The 18,653-nt window shown below is 33.0% G+C and overlaps 2 protein-coding genes and 1 long non-coding RNA gene across 7 annotated transcripts in view; 1 reads left to right on the top strand and 2 right to left on the bottom strand.

Moving 5' to 3' along the window:
* LOC100642954 (proton-coupled amino acid transporter-like protein CG1139) overlaps positions 1-11,322 on the bottom strand; it is a 26,633-nt gene extending 15,311 nt beyond the window's left edge. Inside the window, exons 1-2 of one of the 4 annotated variants that reach the window (XM_048404524.1) lie at positions 10,429-11,322; positions 2,475-2,564 (exon numbers count right to left, since the gene is read on the bottom strand). The gene's annotated coding sequence lies outside the window, so the exon portion shown is untranslated. Of the gene's footprint in view, positions 1-2,474; positions 2,565-7,267; positions 7,293-7,526; positions 7,670-10,428 lie in introns of those variants that run through there. The other 3 variants (XM_048404526.1, XM_048404523.1, XM_048404525.1) reach the window with 3 other exon arrangements.
* LOC110120315 lies at positions 7,777-18,653 on the top strand. 2 transcript variants are annotated; one of them, XR_007223495.1, is made up of 5 exons: positions 7,778-7,934; positions 11,322-11,469; positions 14,929-17,378; positions 17,732-18,402; positions 18,480-18,653. It is a non-coding gene; the product is annotated as an uncharacterized LOC110120315 (long non-coding RNA). The 2 variants fall into 2 exon arrangements; XR_007223494.1 differs by having other exon boundaries at positions 7,777-7,934; positions 14,929-18,402.
* LOC100644921 (proton-coupled amino acid transporter-like protein CG1139) overlaps positions 12,535-18,653 on the bottom strand; it is a 40,752-nt gene continuing 34,633 nt past the window's right edge. The window contains exons 6-8 of the mRNA XM_003394492.4: positions 17,799-18,071; positions 16,915-17,269; positions 12,535-15,183 (exon numbers count right to left, since the gene is read on the bottom strand). Of these exons, the coding sequence (XP_003394540.1) occupies positions 14,939-15,183; positions 16,915-17,269; positions 17,799-18,071 (873 nt within the window). The 3' untranslated portion in view covers positions 12,535-14,938. The remainder of the gene's footprint in view (positions 15,184-16,914; positions 17,270-17,798; positions 18,072-18,653) is intronic.

Raw genomic sequence — 18,653 nt, 5'->3', positions numbered from 1 at the left:
TCGAAGGTGTTCAATTGAAAAAGCTTGAAAATATTGTAAAATCAAAGCAATTAGATTCGTGCAAGCAGAGTCTGTGTCGTCGTAACGCTGAACTGATTCTTCGAAACGCGAAAACATGCAGAAATAAGGAAATCATTATCTAATTATCGTATGAAGCGTACAGAATAGAGGCTAGAATGCTTGAACCGGTGCACGATTTCCCTTTGATTGAATAATGATCAATCGTGGAAACACAATGGCGTGTTAAAATCAGAATGAACGGTCGTCCCTCGGATTGTATCCGATACAATCGTTAAAGAGTCTCTTAAGTCGGAGGAAAATATGAAAGAATCTTAAATATATGCGATTTCTCATTTGAATTTTATAGTAGAATTTTCTTCGTTGAAAGGAAATAAAATTGAGACTTGAAAATTCAAACGTAGTAACTCCTTTCATAGTTATTAAATTTTCTTCTAGTTTGACTGACTTTAGTTTAATTTTTATCATCTGCTTTTTTAGAAAAATTGTAATTACTATCGGCCACCTTCGTCTGAAAAATTTATGTAACTTTTCAACGTCAGAAATATTCAAACTAATCAGACCAGAAACTAGTAGAACTGCCAAATTAGTTACATCAACTATCAAATCTACGGCTCTAATTCCAACTACCTGCATAAAGAGCGATCGGTATGTGAGATAGACTTTCCAATCGAGTTGAATTTAATTTATTTAAATATCGCATTTAATCCTCTTGTTACGCAGAATGGAGCATGTCGTTTAACAATTTCTATATCTTTGATACTTAGCTAAAATTCTAGCAATAATCAGCTCATTTGAAATGATCATCTAACGACAGTAAATAGAAACATTTCGATTTCTACAAATTGTTGAACAATCGACTGATTGCTTTACAAACCGAGTTTGTTAAAAGATTGAAAGCTCTTGTTAATATGTATATCTTGATTGATACTAAGACGTCAGAAAATCTATTAAAACTATACAAATCTGTGATAATTCGTCTATTTTATTATGACGAAATTTTCTCAGTAAATATATAATTAGATTCTTAATAAATTAAAAATCCTCGGTTTGAAATTCCTACTAAATCAATAATACTTTTACTTTCGAATGCTTAATAAATTAAAACCTACGAAATTGCGAACATGTGTTAATAAGAACTATAATAAATTACAATTGTACAAAATAAGCAATAAGAAATTTCAACCCCGTTACGACTTCTATAATTCCATAAGAATGTGATAGAAATTTTATATCTCTAAATTTATAATTATTATTTTATTATCAATTTATGCATTCCTATTACTTAAAACGTTGATTAAAACCAATAAAATGCATAAGCAACGCAGCTTTACTTACACCGGCTTCACACGCGGAACGAATCGTTGACATAGCCTGGTTCAATGCGACAAGTTAAATTCGGCGCTCATTTATCTGTGTCAGTGGTGCTTATTATCGCGTACAAAGCGGCGTTTAGCCCGATGTTGCAGCCACGACCGGCTGGTTAACAATTTCATTTGGTCATTGACATTGTGTTCCGACCATTAATACTCAACCTTTGAACGTTCATACCGAAAAACTTCCAATGAACTAAGCTAGGAACGATGTATATACGTGCCATAAATAGCACTATATAATTAGCAGTAATTTTAACAAGGATGATTCTACGTGAAGAATTAAGTCAAAATTGTAAAACAGAACGGTGAAATAAATTTTCAGAAGACCCAGGACTATTAATAGTTAAGCTTTGAACGCTAGTCTGTATTCAGGTTGGATGGGAGTGTGAATGAGAAATGTACGTCAATCAACCTCATTTTGCAACCAGTAGGCAAAAATTAATAAAATATATATGTAGTATATATATATAGTTGATCTTTGAATGTCCATATCGAAAAATATTCCGATGAATTAAACTAAGCTAGAAACGTATATCACGTAACAGCTCGTAATTAGCAATCGCATAATTAGTAATATTTTAAAAAAGGCGATTTCGCATGAAAAATTAAATCGTAATCGTGAAATAGAATTTTGTCATTTGATGCTCCATTTTTCAGAAAATTAAGTTCGATACTATGAAAGTTCAATAGTTTCCTATTACGTGTAATATTTTATGTGCTAATTAATTATATTTAGAATCTAATAGGCTGAACTTCAGAGTGCAATTACTAAACTGTGAATATTTTTGCAAGTTCTTCTTTTTATGAACGTTATTTTTACGAAAAAGCAATAAAAGGTATAATACACTATGTGCTGTAGTTATTTTGAGTGTTTCTAATTCTACATTTAAGTTTTCGAAAAATACATAAAGATTCCTACTCTACTTATCATAATTTCTTACAATAAATGAACGAATAATATAATATACCAGGTATGTAAATATGAAACCGGAATTTTTGTATAGAAAATACAAAAATAAAGTAAGAATATTTTCTCTATCACAGTAATTAGTACCAAATTGTGAACTTGATCGCGCTCACCTGTTACGCCGGAAATAAGGTTGCTTCTTTCTTAAAAAATTCTGTCGTCTATGTTTACTGACTTCCTTGCTTCCTTGTCGCTGACTTCTCCTATAAAACGTGAAACTTGTTAGAACTAAATGACGTTATGAATTCGATTACAAGTTTACTTATTACAATCTTTTCATACACAATAATTAAATTCCCCTGAAGTAAATTAATAAAGTTGCAAGTAACAAGTTTACTATTCAATCGTAGATTCAGTAATTTGTTACCAACAACGAGTTGATTCTGCCTCTAATTGGAAATTGTAATTTAAACGGCCATTACTGTAACAAAGTATTCAAAACGATACAATATTCTTGCTGCCGTTGTAACGATCTAAGTATCGCTCAAAACTCATGCAAATATCCCCATAATTTATTCATGCCCAATTCCTTGCAATTACGTCGAGTGTTCGCATTAAGCGCAATTAAACTTCCTCGGGTTTCAAATCTCGAACTTCCTCCTTACGAAAAAGATCACATCTACGTACAATTCATCCACAGTCAATCGTTGTTGCACAGATTACTCGAACTAATAAAAACTCGTGCGCTCATTATACATTCGTCGCTCACAGAAACGTTCACACGAACGTGTGCCCTATTTAACTTTGTTTCAAAGTTAGAGCCACGTTTGTGTTGAAACAAATGCACAAATGCTTGACTTTCAAAATTTCCAGGCGCATGTCAAATGATACAAAGCCGAGGAAGGCCATTTCGAGGGCCTCTCATAAAGGTAAGCAATTGAGGATTGTTGAAACACAAAGATGGCTAAAAGTTTGGAACAAGGTCAGACGGGGCACATATTCGCGCGAACATTTTCATTGTTCTTGTGTCTCGTGTTTACTTCTGAAGCAGGTTCCACGTGTTATGGCACACCCTGTATTTTCTTTCTTTCTCGTTTAATATTCTCAATTTGCTGCGTGTACTTCGCGAGCTAACTTTCATCGTGGCGCTCACAGCTCAAACTAGGAAAATAAATAATACCACTCGCTCGAACCACTTACTTTCTTACATTCGTACAGAAAAAAAGATAGATCATTTCTTTCACCTAAGATGTAGGTCAAGATTTATTTCGTTCTCTAGAATCTTGGTTCTCGAAGTGCGTATTTCGAACAGTATACTTTGGCTCAAATATTTGTCCATGCTAAAAACGTCATACGTAATTCAATGCCAGAAAGTATTGACCGATCTTTGGGGATAAAATAAATAGAACAGGAAAGAATATCTTCCTTTTTATAAAGATACACACCTTATTATAACTATTATGATTGTTAACCATTTGCTGCCATATATCAAACAAAGCTGTCGACCAAGCTCAATATGCACCGTATGCACGACAAATAATACAACTAAGAATCTTGAAAATACATCTAAGCTACATTGTTACATACTTTATACACTTGTACTTATGTATCGATGTCTCTCACTTGCAGATATTACAATCTATCTTTTGTCAAAGAAACATTGACATTTTATTGAAAAAAGAAACATTGCTTCTATATATCGAGCGAATGATACACGTGCCAAACATTTCGTATATTATGCGAACTGCCTCAGCTAAAAGAGGCCACCTAAATACCGTCATTGTTTTTATAACATAAAAAATATCTATGTCATGGTCTAAATAGTTTCAAAAGTGAAATACACACCACGAACGAGAAATTTTATTTTCGGGTGGTTTCTTTTTCATATTTCTATCATATCTGTTGCATAGTAATTATAATATTGAATTAAATTAGTTTGTTTTCATACTGAATCGTAGTCATCGCGTAACTATGAGCTTTTTAAATAAAACCACATCTGTTTCTCTTCATTGTATTGCAGAGAACATTACGCAATACCAAGTTTATAAAAGAAAGAAGAACATAACTATAATATATTATAAGTAGATAAATGCAAAAATAATATATTATAGTAATATTATAATTCAATGTTTCACAGATTACAGCGTTTGGGAAAGAAAGTTTCGATTTGCAAATTTCGGTAGAGGAAGAGATAGAAAATGGCGTCACCTTTGACTACTTGAGCGACGCCCTCGCGTCGCACTGCGTTCGACGCGGCTTAAGTATAGTAATCGATCTCCTAATTCTTACTTCCTCAGAGTACATTAGGGGAACACGTCAACCGGCTCATGAACGCTCGGCACCGAAACAATGTCACTGGGAATATATTTACGCGTTAGCTAATTTTAGAACTCAAGAGTTGTACCACCTGATAACCGAACCACCTGCCATCCGATAATTATTACGTGAAAATTCCACAATCATTGTTATTAGACAAAAACGCATTGTTATTAGATAATTTGCTTCTGAAATTATTGTTCAACCAATTCCTTTGTAAGGACACACTTCCAAAGTCGTATTATAATTTTTCCTTTCGTTCCGCTTCCGGTTTTTCTAACTCGGTTGGAAATTTTGACAAGCTTCGTGCTCGTTTAAGTATATTTGACCGAGCGATATTTTATCATATTCGTTTTCGCATAGAGAAATTGGTCTATGAAGTTTTAATTTAGATACCTTGAGCGATACAGAAAATTTCTATTAATTTCGGAAGAATATACAGGTACGAGAAGAATTTTGTAGAAAAATTTTTATTGTGCAAATTCAATATCTTTTGATTTGATATAAATATTCTCATCTATTGTATTTTATATAAATAACGATATATAGTTTACAATTATTGACATCTATATAACCAGAAGTGCATGCGATACGATAGTTGAAATCATTATTAGATAATTACGATGGTTAATAATTGTGAGTTGAATAATACTGTATGTTGAATATTTTGTCGAGAATAAATGGAAGTAGGAAATTACACGAATAATTTAATTGTTTCTTCAACATTTTGTTACATCCAAATAATTAACTTAAATCCGGAATAAGATTCCCCTATTCTTAATCGACCCCTGTTCTTTGTCCTAAATGTAATGATAAATAATTGTGAGTTGAATAATACTGTATGTTGAATACTTGGTTGAAAGTAAATGGAAGTAGGAAATTACACGAATAATTTAATTGTTTCTTCAACATTTTGTTACATCCAAAGAAATTAATAATTAACTTAAATCTAGAATAAGATTTCTCTATTATTAATCGACTCCTGTTCTTCGTCCTATGATAAATAATTGTGAGTTGAATAATACTGTATGTTGAATATTTTGTTGAAAGTAAATGGAAGTAGGAAATTACACGAATAATTTAATTGTTTCTTCAACATTTTGCTCCATCCAAATAATTAACTTAAATCCGGAACAAGATTTCTCTATTATCAATCGACTCCTGTTCTTCGTCCTAAATGTAATAAAGTAAGGATATTACAATCGAGGAGACAGGGGGTGGGGGGAGACAAGGAGAGACTGAGAGAGACGACCGTTATGCAATAGTTTAACCATTTGTCTATTCCAATTGGCGTCATCATATCGACGACCGATTATCTTTCACAAAATAATCGATTAGAATAATCGATTAGAATAATCGTATCACGGTTAAAATCACGAGTATTCACATGAAAGCCATATTTGAAAGAACGACTCTGAAAATTATTCAGAATTTACAACAAATATTATATTTACGATTCTGTCTTATCTTTTATCTATGAGCAATAAATTAAAATAACAAATTTATAAAAATTGACGACTTCATTGAAACGGAATGAGCATATAGAAAATAGAAGATTGCAAGAAATTACAAAGAAATTTAATTTTACAATTAATATCAATATATGAATTTACGCTCTTCATTTTTCATAATTTTCGTATTAAATTAAAATAAAAATTGAACGCTGGAAGGAAGATTCTAAAAGTATAGAATTCATACTCATTTTTTATTTGTTCACAGTAAATTGTAATATATATATATACATATGTGTGTGTATATATATATTTTTTTTTCTATATAACAAGTTATAAAAAGAAAAAGAGAAGAAAGAGAGTTTAGCTTAACTTAACTTGATACAAGTTCGTATTTCACCAATCAATTACGGCTTATAGCGTTTTTATTAGGGTGCTAACACAGTCTATATTCGTACATGTATTTCACTCTACTAATTCTCTGTCATTGTACGATGCTATCGATACACTGTTCTATTCAAGATTCAATTTAATATCAGCGAATCTTTCCTCTGACCCTTTGTACAGTATTCCTATTCTTACTATACAATTTGTTTTATACGATCAATTTATAATATTAGAAGCGAAATGAAGCAACAGACCTAACTCTATTAACAAAAATTCCAACGACCTTTAATCTCATATCAAGAGATTAAAAACTCTAGTCTTCTAAAATTGTTTCAAACAATGACTAACGCACAAGTGCATACAAAATTTATTGAAAGAATCCAATTAAACAGTGTTTGCAATTCAATGGCTTTGTTCTTAGATGATGAATTCAGTGTTTAATAAAATTCTTCAATCGTTGAAAAAATATAAAGAAATGATATCTCTTCGTTTTTCTATTTACATTAAGACATTTTCAAATTTGTAAGTTTCCAATTTTCTAAATTAACAAATATTTGAACCCGAATATTTGAACTTGGAATTCACAAATATAGAAATTTCCAATTTGCTAGCTGTCGAATTTTCGACTTCATAATTTACAAACTTCAAATTCCCAAGTTCGGAAGTCTTCAATTTTTCAATTTACGAGCACCCAAACATTCAGATACCAAATCTTCAAATTCTCAAGTTTCAAACTCGCGAGCTCACGAATTTCCAAACTACAAATTCACGAACTTCCAAATATCCTAATTTTTAAATTTCCAAACCTTAACCTTCGTTAATTCGCAATTCAACGCTGTTCAAAGGCCACGATCTTGCTACGAAGCTTGCAAAAATCTCTCTTCACAATCCCTAAAATGTAATACACAAACCACGACTCTAGAAGACTAACCGAAACTACGAAGGAAGAAAGGGAAGGGATAAACGAGTACTCGTAAGACCTAACAAAGAAGAAGCAAATTAGCGTAGCAAAGAAGGAACACGTTCGTTAAGGGTGGACAATGACGGAGAACTCTGTTCGTCTAGACTCACCAGATTAAACACATCCGCAGCGGGGGAAAAACGAAAAATCGAGCCGCCAGACGGTGTACGCGATCTCTTCGTCACGATGGATCTCCTAACGCTAATGTGGACGGTCCAGAGGATGTCTAGCGACTGGGCTGCGTTAAACCGCGGAACATTTCAATTTCCAACTCGACAAACCGCGAGCGAACTCCATCGTCACGTGACGAGAGTTAGATACTACGCCTTCGGTGCAACCACGGGGAGCAGATGGATTTCAGACGCGTTTCACGATGAGCAGAGATCAGCAGTTTGTCATTTGCTCTAGCACAGAGAGCTCTCAGGCCGGAGAGAAAGGTGTCGAATTTGAAATTTTGGGGATTCTGGAGATCCAGAGAATTTGGAGTTCTGGGAAATGGAATCAGAATTGGAATCGAGGTGAGATTTTTCTTCTTTTCCTTCTTTTTTTTTTTTTTTTCTTTGGAGATCTTGGAAATTTTGGAGATCCAAGGAATTTGGAAATCTGAGAATTGCAATTGTAACTGAGGCAAAGTTTATTTGGAAATGTTGGAGATCTTGGAGATCCAAGGAATTTCAAGGTTTAGGAATTGAAGTTAATTGAGATGAAGTTTGCGTGGGAATTTTGGGGATTCTGGAGACCCAGAGAATTTGGAAATTGGTAATTGGAATTAAAATTGAAGCTCAGAATTTTTGAGAGTTAAAGTTTGGGAAAACTGAAACGTATAGTGGATTTTGGGAATTTCGTTTGCGAGGAAGTTTTGACTTGATATTAGAAATTCGAATTTGATGTGAGGTGAAGTTTCTAGGTCTTGGAAATTGAATTCTTCTTTCCTGAACACTTTCCGACATCACCAGGGAGTAATATAGCTCACGCAAACATGGTTTCTTCTTCGATTTTCAAGGATGCCTATAAAAGAAGGCCAAACGACCCCATTTGGCCATCTGAATCATATAAATTGTATGTACCTATTAGCGTCAAGTTTGGAGGAGAACACATCGATTGACCCACAAAGGGGATCACAGTCGTACGAGCGCCAAAAGAACTAAAGGTTACCATTGATCAAGGTTAATAAGCATATCAAACCATTTTTTTAATTTTCTACATTGTACGTTTCTCGCCTACGCGAGTCTATCATCTTCTAAACTATGTTTTCAACTCCTGATATTCTTTAAATTGTAAAATATAAATTACCAGATAAATTTTCTACATTGTAGGTTCCACGCCTACGCAAGTTTATCATCTTCTAAACTACGTTTTCAACCCCTGACCTTCTTTAAATTGTAAGATATAAATTACTATATAAATTTAAACATAGAATAAAAAGAAACATTAAATTTCTTAAAATCATATAAACCCAAACTTTAAGTATAAATTAAATATAATTAAATTATAATGAAATATAAATTATAAATATTGCAAACTATAAATTACCAGATAAATTTTCTACATTGTACGTTCCACGCCTACGCAAGTTTATCATCTTCTAAACTACGTTCTCAACCCCTGACCTTCTTTACATTGTAAAATATAAACTACGAGATAAATTTAAACATAGAATAAAAAGAAACATTAAATTTCTTAAAATCCTATAAACCCAAACTTTAAGTACCCACAACTCAATTTTGATACTAATTAATATTTAATAACGATCATCAAAATAACACGAATACATAATTAAACTATAAATGTAAATTGTGTTCATAAAGATATGAATTTGCACAAGCAGAAGATATCTGTCTTACAAAGTGCAAGAATAACATTAATACAGTATTATTAGTAAGCTCGTTGATAGAGCTGCTGCCTCTGATATTTATCCATGATCGATAACAATAGTGATACGAGACAGCTTGCCGTCGTTGCGGTTATTCGCATGGATAAACGATAAAGAAATTGAGCACAGTATGATGCACGGATCAGCCTACGAGTTCAAAGGGGATATATTGATCGTAGAAGGTGTGTATACGTATATGCTGAGGTATTACTCGGTCACTCGACCCACTATGATTTCCTCTGCATTATTAATAATCATTAGTTCGTTTGTAGTTCTTAAGATTAAGGAGAAATTGCAGAAATCGAGCAACTTTGTTTTTATTAAATGGATATTTGGTATTTTGATGAAAGCAACGTTTCTTTTTATGAAATATATTTAAATGTGAATTCTACAACGGCAAGTGACTATTCGTGTCTTTAAATATAATTTGTACTTTAGAAAAGAGAAAGTTTGTAATTCCTGGTTACGTGTTTTGGGGGAAAAATGATATAAAATATAAGAGAAAATAATTTGATAAAACAGCAAAAGAGAAAAAAGTAGAAAAAATGATAATATTGCAATTTTAACAATAATGTACTTTAATGGAATAGTATAGATAGAAAAGATACAATGAGTCACTTGTGATTTTAATAAAATAACACAAAGTTTATTAAAAGGGTAGTCACATATGTTTCGTGTAATTTGATAGAGCTAAATTAACAAAGAAAGGTAAAGCAGAGCTGATGCCAAAAAGCAACAAGGTACTTCGATCAGGCCTCAAAATAATACTACGATATTCAGCAATATTTTCAAAATTATATCATAGAATTTAGGAACTAATATTTACAAGTAACAAAGATTCCCTTCACTAACAAACAACTACCAATTTCATCATTTTTACGAGTTCTAGATCGTTTATTTTACAGTTAATAAAAATATACAAATATTTCTAGTAAAATTAATTCTATTAAAATAGGACTATTATTACATATTATTTTTCTTGATCATATTATTATTATTATTATATTATTATTCTATACCTGATTATTTCTATCATATCACTCAAATTATAGTCGCTTATCTCTGACATATTGAAGCACGCATCAAAGACCAGCAGTTGAGTAGCGTCAATACAAAAAGAATCTTTAAATAACACTCACTTTTCATCCCCTCGTCACACGAAGAAAGAAAGTCGATGTTATAATTTCCAAGAAGAAGAAATAGGATTCAGGGTTACGCTGAAAGTGTATCACTTCTGCACCATCGACGACCCTTCTATAGCTGCACGTTACGTAACCTACCAACCCCCGAACATTGAACTAAAATCGAAAAGTGTTACGATCGAACCACGTCAATCAGCGTCTCATAAAATGTCCTCGTTCACACTCTTTCCATTAATCCCCGCAGTCCAACTGCGTTACTTTTATGGCGGTAAGAATAAACGGCTCACCATTGCAACTTTGCTACTCGAAGGACTAAATTTTAATTAGGTCTCTTTCTTCTTAACGCGTTTAGCACTTTTTACATAGCAAATTCAATTTTAACTTATCCAATTTACCGCTCAAAGAGCTACATTTCACTCATATTTGAATTAACTTTGCATTAACAATTGATAATTTCCACGCACAAGCACCAACTTCCTCTTGACACTCCACAACGTAACTTTGGATCAATTTAATTCTAGCTTATATTCCAGATGCTATAATTGTCCTATAATTCAAAATCATCCAATGATTACCACACGCAGGCTTCAACCTTAATTGGACGCACCATAAATTACCTTCTAATTAAATTTAACTTAACTCTGGCTTATATTCCAGATACCTTCAACCATAATTCAAAAGTATTCAATAATTACAGATAACCATAACTTAATGCACCGTGAATTAGCATTGCATTAGGTTTAGCTTAGTTCCAGCTTCTACTTCAGATACTTTCAACCATTTATCCAAAGTCATTCACAGATTATCACACACAAATCCACGTTTAAACTTCGAATTCATCACTGAAATAACCAATCTGACCAAATTTATGTTAGACGGTCTTTTTTCAGGGAAAATAACTGTTGCCTCGTGCTAAACCGCCGATGTAAAACACGAGGATGCGTGTGCTGACCGCACACATCCGGACGAATGTCTTATCGACATGGGGTCGTGTGCACACGTGTGACGAGAAACTGTCCGCACCAGGTTCGCTTGCAGGTATGTGGGGGCAGCCACCCCAGTAGCGATCCATACGCCCTTTGCTGGAATAAAATCTCATGGCGTCTGCGCTGAAACCCACCACCGTCAACTTTCCCCACTGTACCCTGTCCTATAATCCTGGACAATTTTGATTCCCTCTAAGGCCCAGCTTTGCATCATTTTACTTTGTGTAAATACGGTGTAATAGAAAGTTTCTATCATATCCTTTTTTGTTTTTTTTTTGTTTTTGTTTTTTAAGTAATAGTTTGTTAGATGGAAATAGAAATTATTGAGATATTTTTGTAAAAGTTTTTACAGAAAGCTTTTTGTAACAACTTTTAGATCAAAGAAGAAATCTTTTACCTAAAAAGATCCGGAGTTTTGGTCCAATTTTTCTGCGTCTAACATATTTTTATATTTGAATTAGAGTAAGTTCTATTGTGTAAATAATAGAGAGGTTTTATCATGTAAATTTCAAAGAAATTCGTAGAATAATACTTCAGGAGAATCTTTCAAATTTCCCTGTTCCTAAGTTCTTTTATAAAAGAAATGTATAAAGTTCTATATTTAAAGTAGGGTAAGCCGTGTTATGTGAATAATGGAAGCTTCTGTTAAAAACTTTTGTTCTATCTCATTTCCAGTAATAGTACTACTTTTTGAAACATCTGATATATTCTGAAAACTGGGGTATAAGTTTTATTCTGTTTTGTGTGTCTCTACTTGGGAAGTTCATTTGAAATTAAGGTAAAAGGATTGCATCAACAAAAGTTCGTCACGCTAAAAGAATCTTGGCAAATAAATATTTTACATGAAACTACCGTAACGAAAATAATAATTTGTCATTTTTCCTGAAATTAGGAATATGTATATTGAAGGGTGAGTGTGTGGTGGGGGAAATGGTTTGTATCCTTGAATATTCATTACGTTGTTCCAAGCTATAGCTGGGCTATACGCACTCGTATGTACATGCTGAGTTAGATTCGTAGATACGTAATCTATTTATTGTAGATTTTATATGGGAACTTTGGAAATAGTTTAAGGATTTAGTTGGTGTATTTTCATAAAATAAACAGTCACAACTTGTAACTAGTCACAACAAATTTATTCATGGCTACAACTGATAATATTCTCAGCAATAAAATAGAGATTTCAAAAACAAAAAGGGATCCATTTTATAATCCACACAATAATCGATCATAATCTTCGACATTAATTTATTAATTGATCGAGCAAGGCGTAACAAGTACAGCCCCGCTTTATTAATATAAAAAAAAGACATACGTGTTTTAAATTTACTTTACCTTAATACAATTAATAAATAATATAATTACGTTGTACTTAAAAACCGAGGGATTTTGTTCTTTCGCGATCATCATCTGTTTCGTTTCTTATCTTACATAAATCGTCTGTATCAAATTCCGTGATCTAATCCACGATATTCATAAATTTTATTTTACATACATCGTCCGTATCGAAAATCCAACGAAATATCATTCCTTGTTTCGGTTAATTAGTTGCCAATTATCCCTAGAAACAATTTGCACCGTGATTTCTTTGTCGAGAACACGGTATCAATGGCGAAATGATATTTCTACAAAGAGAAAAACATGAGTTTCGCTAGCAAGGCTAGTCGCTTGCTTTAGAGAAATGAATGTTTCTCGAATAAAAAATGAAATGATGTTTCAAGCGGAGCTATCTCATCATCGTCGATGAACACATTTCATTTTTCGGTTATCAATCTTAAGCTTAGACGAGAATCATAGCGGTTAGAACACATTTACTCGATCATAATCGCGTTAATCATCAGATAATTCTTAACCACTTAACGCGCAAACGCCTCACACCTTACGCAAGATGTATTATTCAGTCGTTTGAATTCGACGTAACAATGAAAATATTATTTATGAATTTCTCTTTTAGAACAACAATCGACAAGCTGATGGATTTATGCTTAACCCTGCTGCATTCTTTACGTTATCTCCGATCAAATATTTCTTTAACGTTACAAAATATATTAAGTTCGAACAAAATATAAAAGCACTTTTACTGTTGTAATGTAAAATTTACGATTCCTTCTTTTTTTTTTTTTGTAAAATAACTTTCAGGTCTATAGTTTAAATATATCAAGTCTCTTATCGTTAAACAGCTGTGTAATAAACGTAATAAATAATAATAAAATAGTAAATAAACTGTTCGTATTGAAACATTAAGCATCAATTACTGTAAAACTGATACAAAAATCGATCCCAGAAATTTGTGAAAATAATAACGTTCTGCAAGCACATAATCCAGAAGTGATAAAAAGACTGAATCGAGCAGAGGTTTCAGTTCTTTACGACAGTTACTCGTAGCAGAAATTTATAACTGTTCTCATGTCTCCGTGAATTTTTTTTCTTTTTTTTTTTTTTTTTTTTTACAAATCTTTTCACAAAAGCTTACAAGATAAGCTGGTCAGTGCCAATACTTTTGCTCATCATACGTATAAAAATGTATTTGTATCGTACGTATATACGTACACTGCCAGGCATAAGTATTAAGACACCTACTCGTTACAATTATTATAAGACTCTAACAAATCCTACCTCGTTTAGAATTTTGCTGCATAAAGCAATTCTAATTGAAAAAAAATGGATTTAAATGAAGTAAGTAAGATTTAAAAGTAAAATAATCGAAAAGTAAAACTAGTTAATATCTTGAAGTGTCCAAGTATTTATGGCCAGCACTGTACTTTCGTTCGTCAGTAAATAAATATTCAAGACTTGCAACAGAGTTAAAAAGAATTGCGAAAAATTAATCATTCTGTTTTACTTCAAGTTACGAACAGCACGTCATGATTAATCTACATGCACGTTAAATAGTTAAAGGTCGAACTATGCAGCTCAATCTGCCTCCACGTTCATAAATAAACGTCTTTATTTTTTCTCGCGATCTAACCGACCAAGTATCAAAATATCACTGTTCGATTGAAATTCCATCCGCCATGCTGTCAGAGAAGACACGGCGGCTTGGAAACGATAAAAAAAAAAAAAAAAAAAAAAAAAAGAGAGAAACAGTTCCTTGTCAGGCGATACCATTCACAACCATATTTTATAATAAACCGCATTTCAAGCACGCTTGTACCATTAAATCAGACACGCCAGGCGTCAACCTTTTTCAATCTTCCTCGCTTATTTTCTATTCACGCGATCAACGCATATTTCTAAAAAATACATCAGAAAATACATCTTCTCCATCAACAAAATGGAAGATCTTAAAATTAGTATTAGATGATCTTATACGCAGCCCAATCGAGCCGCTGGTTTTATTAAACAGCTAACTTATCACATTGGCCATAGTTTTTGCTTTTCTTTTTTCCCGTCACTCTATCTTCAAAGATTCTTCCATTAATTCTTTTCTTCTTCCGCTACGTTCTACCACGTTTTCTCATTCTTCTTTCCTAATGTACTCCTTACCGACCTGTTACTGTACCATTTCCAGGGCGCACAGTTCAAGAGAAGGTCTTGATGATGTCACGGAGACTCGTATAGGTTCCAACTATGAGACCAAGGACCGCGAAAAGTACCAGCGACATGTTCTTTGCTATCATTATCGCCTTTCCTGTGCGGTCGTGCACATGCCAGAATGTGCAGATTTGAATGAGAGCGGGGAATGCCAGGCCCAAACCAGAGAGACACAGAGCACCGAACAGGGATATAAACAGATCTAGTTGCGGAATCGCCACGGCTAACAGGACTGAAATATACGAAAGGAAAAGAGATTATAGCATTAATTCTTCTTACTATTATCGTTTGGAAAAAATTTGTACAGGTGTAGCAAGTGATTAGTCAAAGTTGAGATGGACAAAGGGATTGTAACTTTGATGTCCTTTTACAATTTATTATTTAGGGAAATTTGTAGAGAAGCGATTAGATAAAGTTAGGATTGGAGAGAGGATGAGTACAGTTTTAGTATGATCAGACTAATTATTTTGTGGAGTGAAAGGATCGATAAGATTATTTTTATCGTTCAGAAGATTTTGTAGAACAATTTTAGTCGATTAATCAAGATTACGATGGGAGTAGGGGTAATCCAAGTTTTAATATGATCAGACTAATTATTTTGTGGAGTGAGAGGATCGATAAGATTATGTTTGTCATTTAGAGGACTTTGTAGAGACGATTAATCAGCATTACGATGGGAGTAGGGATAATTAAAGTTATTGATATGATTGGAGTAATTGTTTTGTGAAGTTAAGAGGTCGATAACATTATTTTTATTATTTAGAAAATTTTGTAGAAACATCTAATCGGTTAGTTAACGACAGGGTGGGATAAAGTATGATTAAAGTTTTAGTGTACTCGGTCAGAGTAATTATTGTGTAAAATTAACAGATTGATGATCTCATTTTTATTAGAATTGAATTGTTAGGAAATTTTACTATACTCGGATCGTGTAAAGATAGAATAACAAATAAAGTTTTAGTTTTGCATTTAGCTAATCGTTTCAGTTTCTAAATAAAACTCTGTTCTGCAGGGAATTTGAATTATCAGAAGCAAGTAAGAGGCAAACAAGACTTTCAGCGAGTTAGATTTAGATTCGATTAAGCCTTTGGAATAATTACTCCGAGTTAGAAGAGACCAAGTCACAGGTCAGGGAGAATCTAAAGCAGTTATGTATATTTGTGGAACAGTTAGTTTTAACCAGTTTGAATTAAACGCGTGTAAGCCTGCACAATTAAAGCCAGGAAAAGATATAAAATCAATTACTTCCATATCAATTCTTCCAGCTAAAATAACAAAGTTAATGATCAATAGATTACACAGATAGAGGCAAAACTACGTCACATAAATTAGGGTCAAAAATCAAGTTCCCTTCAAAGAGAAATGTTTCTTTACTTATTAGAAGAACAAATTCAGCATTTAAATAGAATCAAATATAACACATTCCTCTATTATTAAAAGGAAAATTCGTGGAATAACTACAGAAAGCTGTACATTCAAGAACTACACCAACTTAAATTTCCAATTCTAATTAATCCTCAATTCCAATAAATTGTAATCAATTCACTCTACAGTTAATTAAATTCTCACTTAATCATATTCCAAACTAAAACTCAAAATATAACAAGACCAATCAATCATAAATATAATAATAACCAAGTACTAACAAACCAAACAATCAGAAGCAGAACGAAACTATGTATCTATTAATCACTATCAAAAATCAAAAATCCTTTACGAAAGTATATTCTCATCGCTACAGCAAACAATTCAAAACCTTTCCGTAGGCTAATCGCACGAAGGCTATTGACGCATTGACGTCAACGTTACAAGGAATTGAGCTCGGTTATCGTACAAGGAAAAATGTTTTGGTACTTGAGCAATATACGATATGAGCAACTGAATACTATATCAACAACGGCCATCGTCCGACCTGGCTCGAATTGACGTCACGTTGAGTGAAGGACTCGAAACATTCACTTACACGTGAAAAGGACGAGCGAAGTCCTCAAGGCGTACTCCCACAACAGCTTATGCGAATTCTTCTCAAGATTCGGTGCGAGGTAATCCTTCCAGATGATATCGATCGCCACGTAGCATTGAATCGGATGAGTGAAGAAGATGGCTATAGCCAATAAGATTTGAACACTTTTGGCGAGGGCTAAAGGTTCGTCCAAGTTGAAGGTGATGCTACCTTTGATGCCACTGCCATAACGAATGTAACCAAAGAAACCTAGTCCTGTATAGAGAGCTACGATAACGCCCATTCCAATGTTTAGGACGCCGAACGTACGCATGAACGTCTTTGGCTTCTTCATTTCGTTCTCCAATGGCATTACCTGCAACAAGACAGAAGAAGGTTCGACAATGTGGTTGCAGTTTAAAGGCGTTTGTAGATATGGAAATATTTGAGATTTGGAAAATTTAGCTTCTGGCTAAGGAAATTTTGTAAGTTCTGTATATTGGAATGTTCTAGTATCGAGTTCTTAAGTATTCAAATTTCTGAGCTGCCAAGTTTTCCAACTTGCATATTTTCAAATACGTAAACTCTCCAATTCCAAAATTTTCTAATTATCTAAATGTCCGAATTCCTAAATTTTCGAGTATTCCAATTTCCAAATTATCGAATTTTCGAACTTCCACTTACATTCCAACGAACGTTCAAGTATCTGGTTTTGCAAATCTGCGAATATTCGAACTCTCTAAACTTCTAAGCTTTGGAATTTTGTAATTCTTGGTCTCTCGAATTTCCAAATGTTTAAATCTTTAAGTTGTTTAGTTTCGAATCTCGAGATTTTCAGATCTTCGGATTTCTCATAATTTCGATTTCCAAATTTTCAAATATTGAAATACCGAACGAATACTCACCACGCCAATAGCTTCGAGGGCGAATAGCACAGTGCCAAAATAAAGAGGGAAATTCTCAACATTTCCAATCACTTCTCGATTCTCGAACGACAAAGGCTCCCTGAAGATGTAGTACAATATTATGCTAAAGCTGACGAACGTAATGAAATTAGCGACCGTCGAACACGGCGCCAGGAACTTCAGATTTCTGATCCAATTGACCAAAATTAAAGGTATCAAAATTGCCAACATATACAACCTGACATCAATGTCAGAAACGTATGTTTTCAATGCCTGAAAACAAAAAGAGAAACAATGTTGGTTAAAATAAAAAATCAACGTATTAAAAATGGAATTAATTTGATATTACGAATGATAACATGAGAAATGTTGATATGAATATAAACGGTTAAAAATGCAATGGAAGTTAGTTGTATGTTACCAGAGATGATAGAAATGATTTTTCAAATTTCTTCGTTCGCAAATTATATTTCACAACGCAGAGAAAATTTTTTATTTCTCAGTTTTATTTCACATATACGTCGTATAAAATTAAAAAAAAAATATCGGCTAATCGTCTATATACAACGTATACGTATTTTGACTTGTTATCGATCTTTTACATGTAAATAGACAATCACAGACATTAAACTTTCGATCTTCTCTTTACTCTTTTTATACGATTTTTATTTACCGTTTCAGACTCACGAAAGATCTGAGATCATAAGAAGAAAGCAAGAACTTACATAATTCATCTTCCTATTTTTCTAAAATCTCGGAAGCTGGATTGAAAAATCGATTTACAATCTAATATCACGAAGATATTCATGTTATTTTGATTCAGAGTATTAAAACCCAAGTAATTCAGTATGGAAA

The sequence above is a fragment of the Bombus terrestris genome, chromosome 3, assembly GCF_910591885.1.
Source record: "Bombus terrestris chromosome 3, iyBomTerr1.2, whole genome shotgun sequence".
NCBI classification, from domain to species: Eukaryota; Metazoa; Arthropoda; class Insecta; order Hymenoptera; family Apidae; genus Bombus; species Bombus terrestris.
Note: the sequence above shows the minus strand (reverse complement) of the source record. Positions and strands in the feature narration are given on the sequence as shown.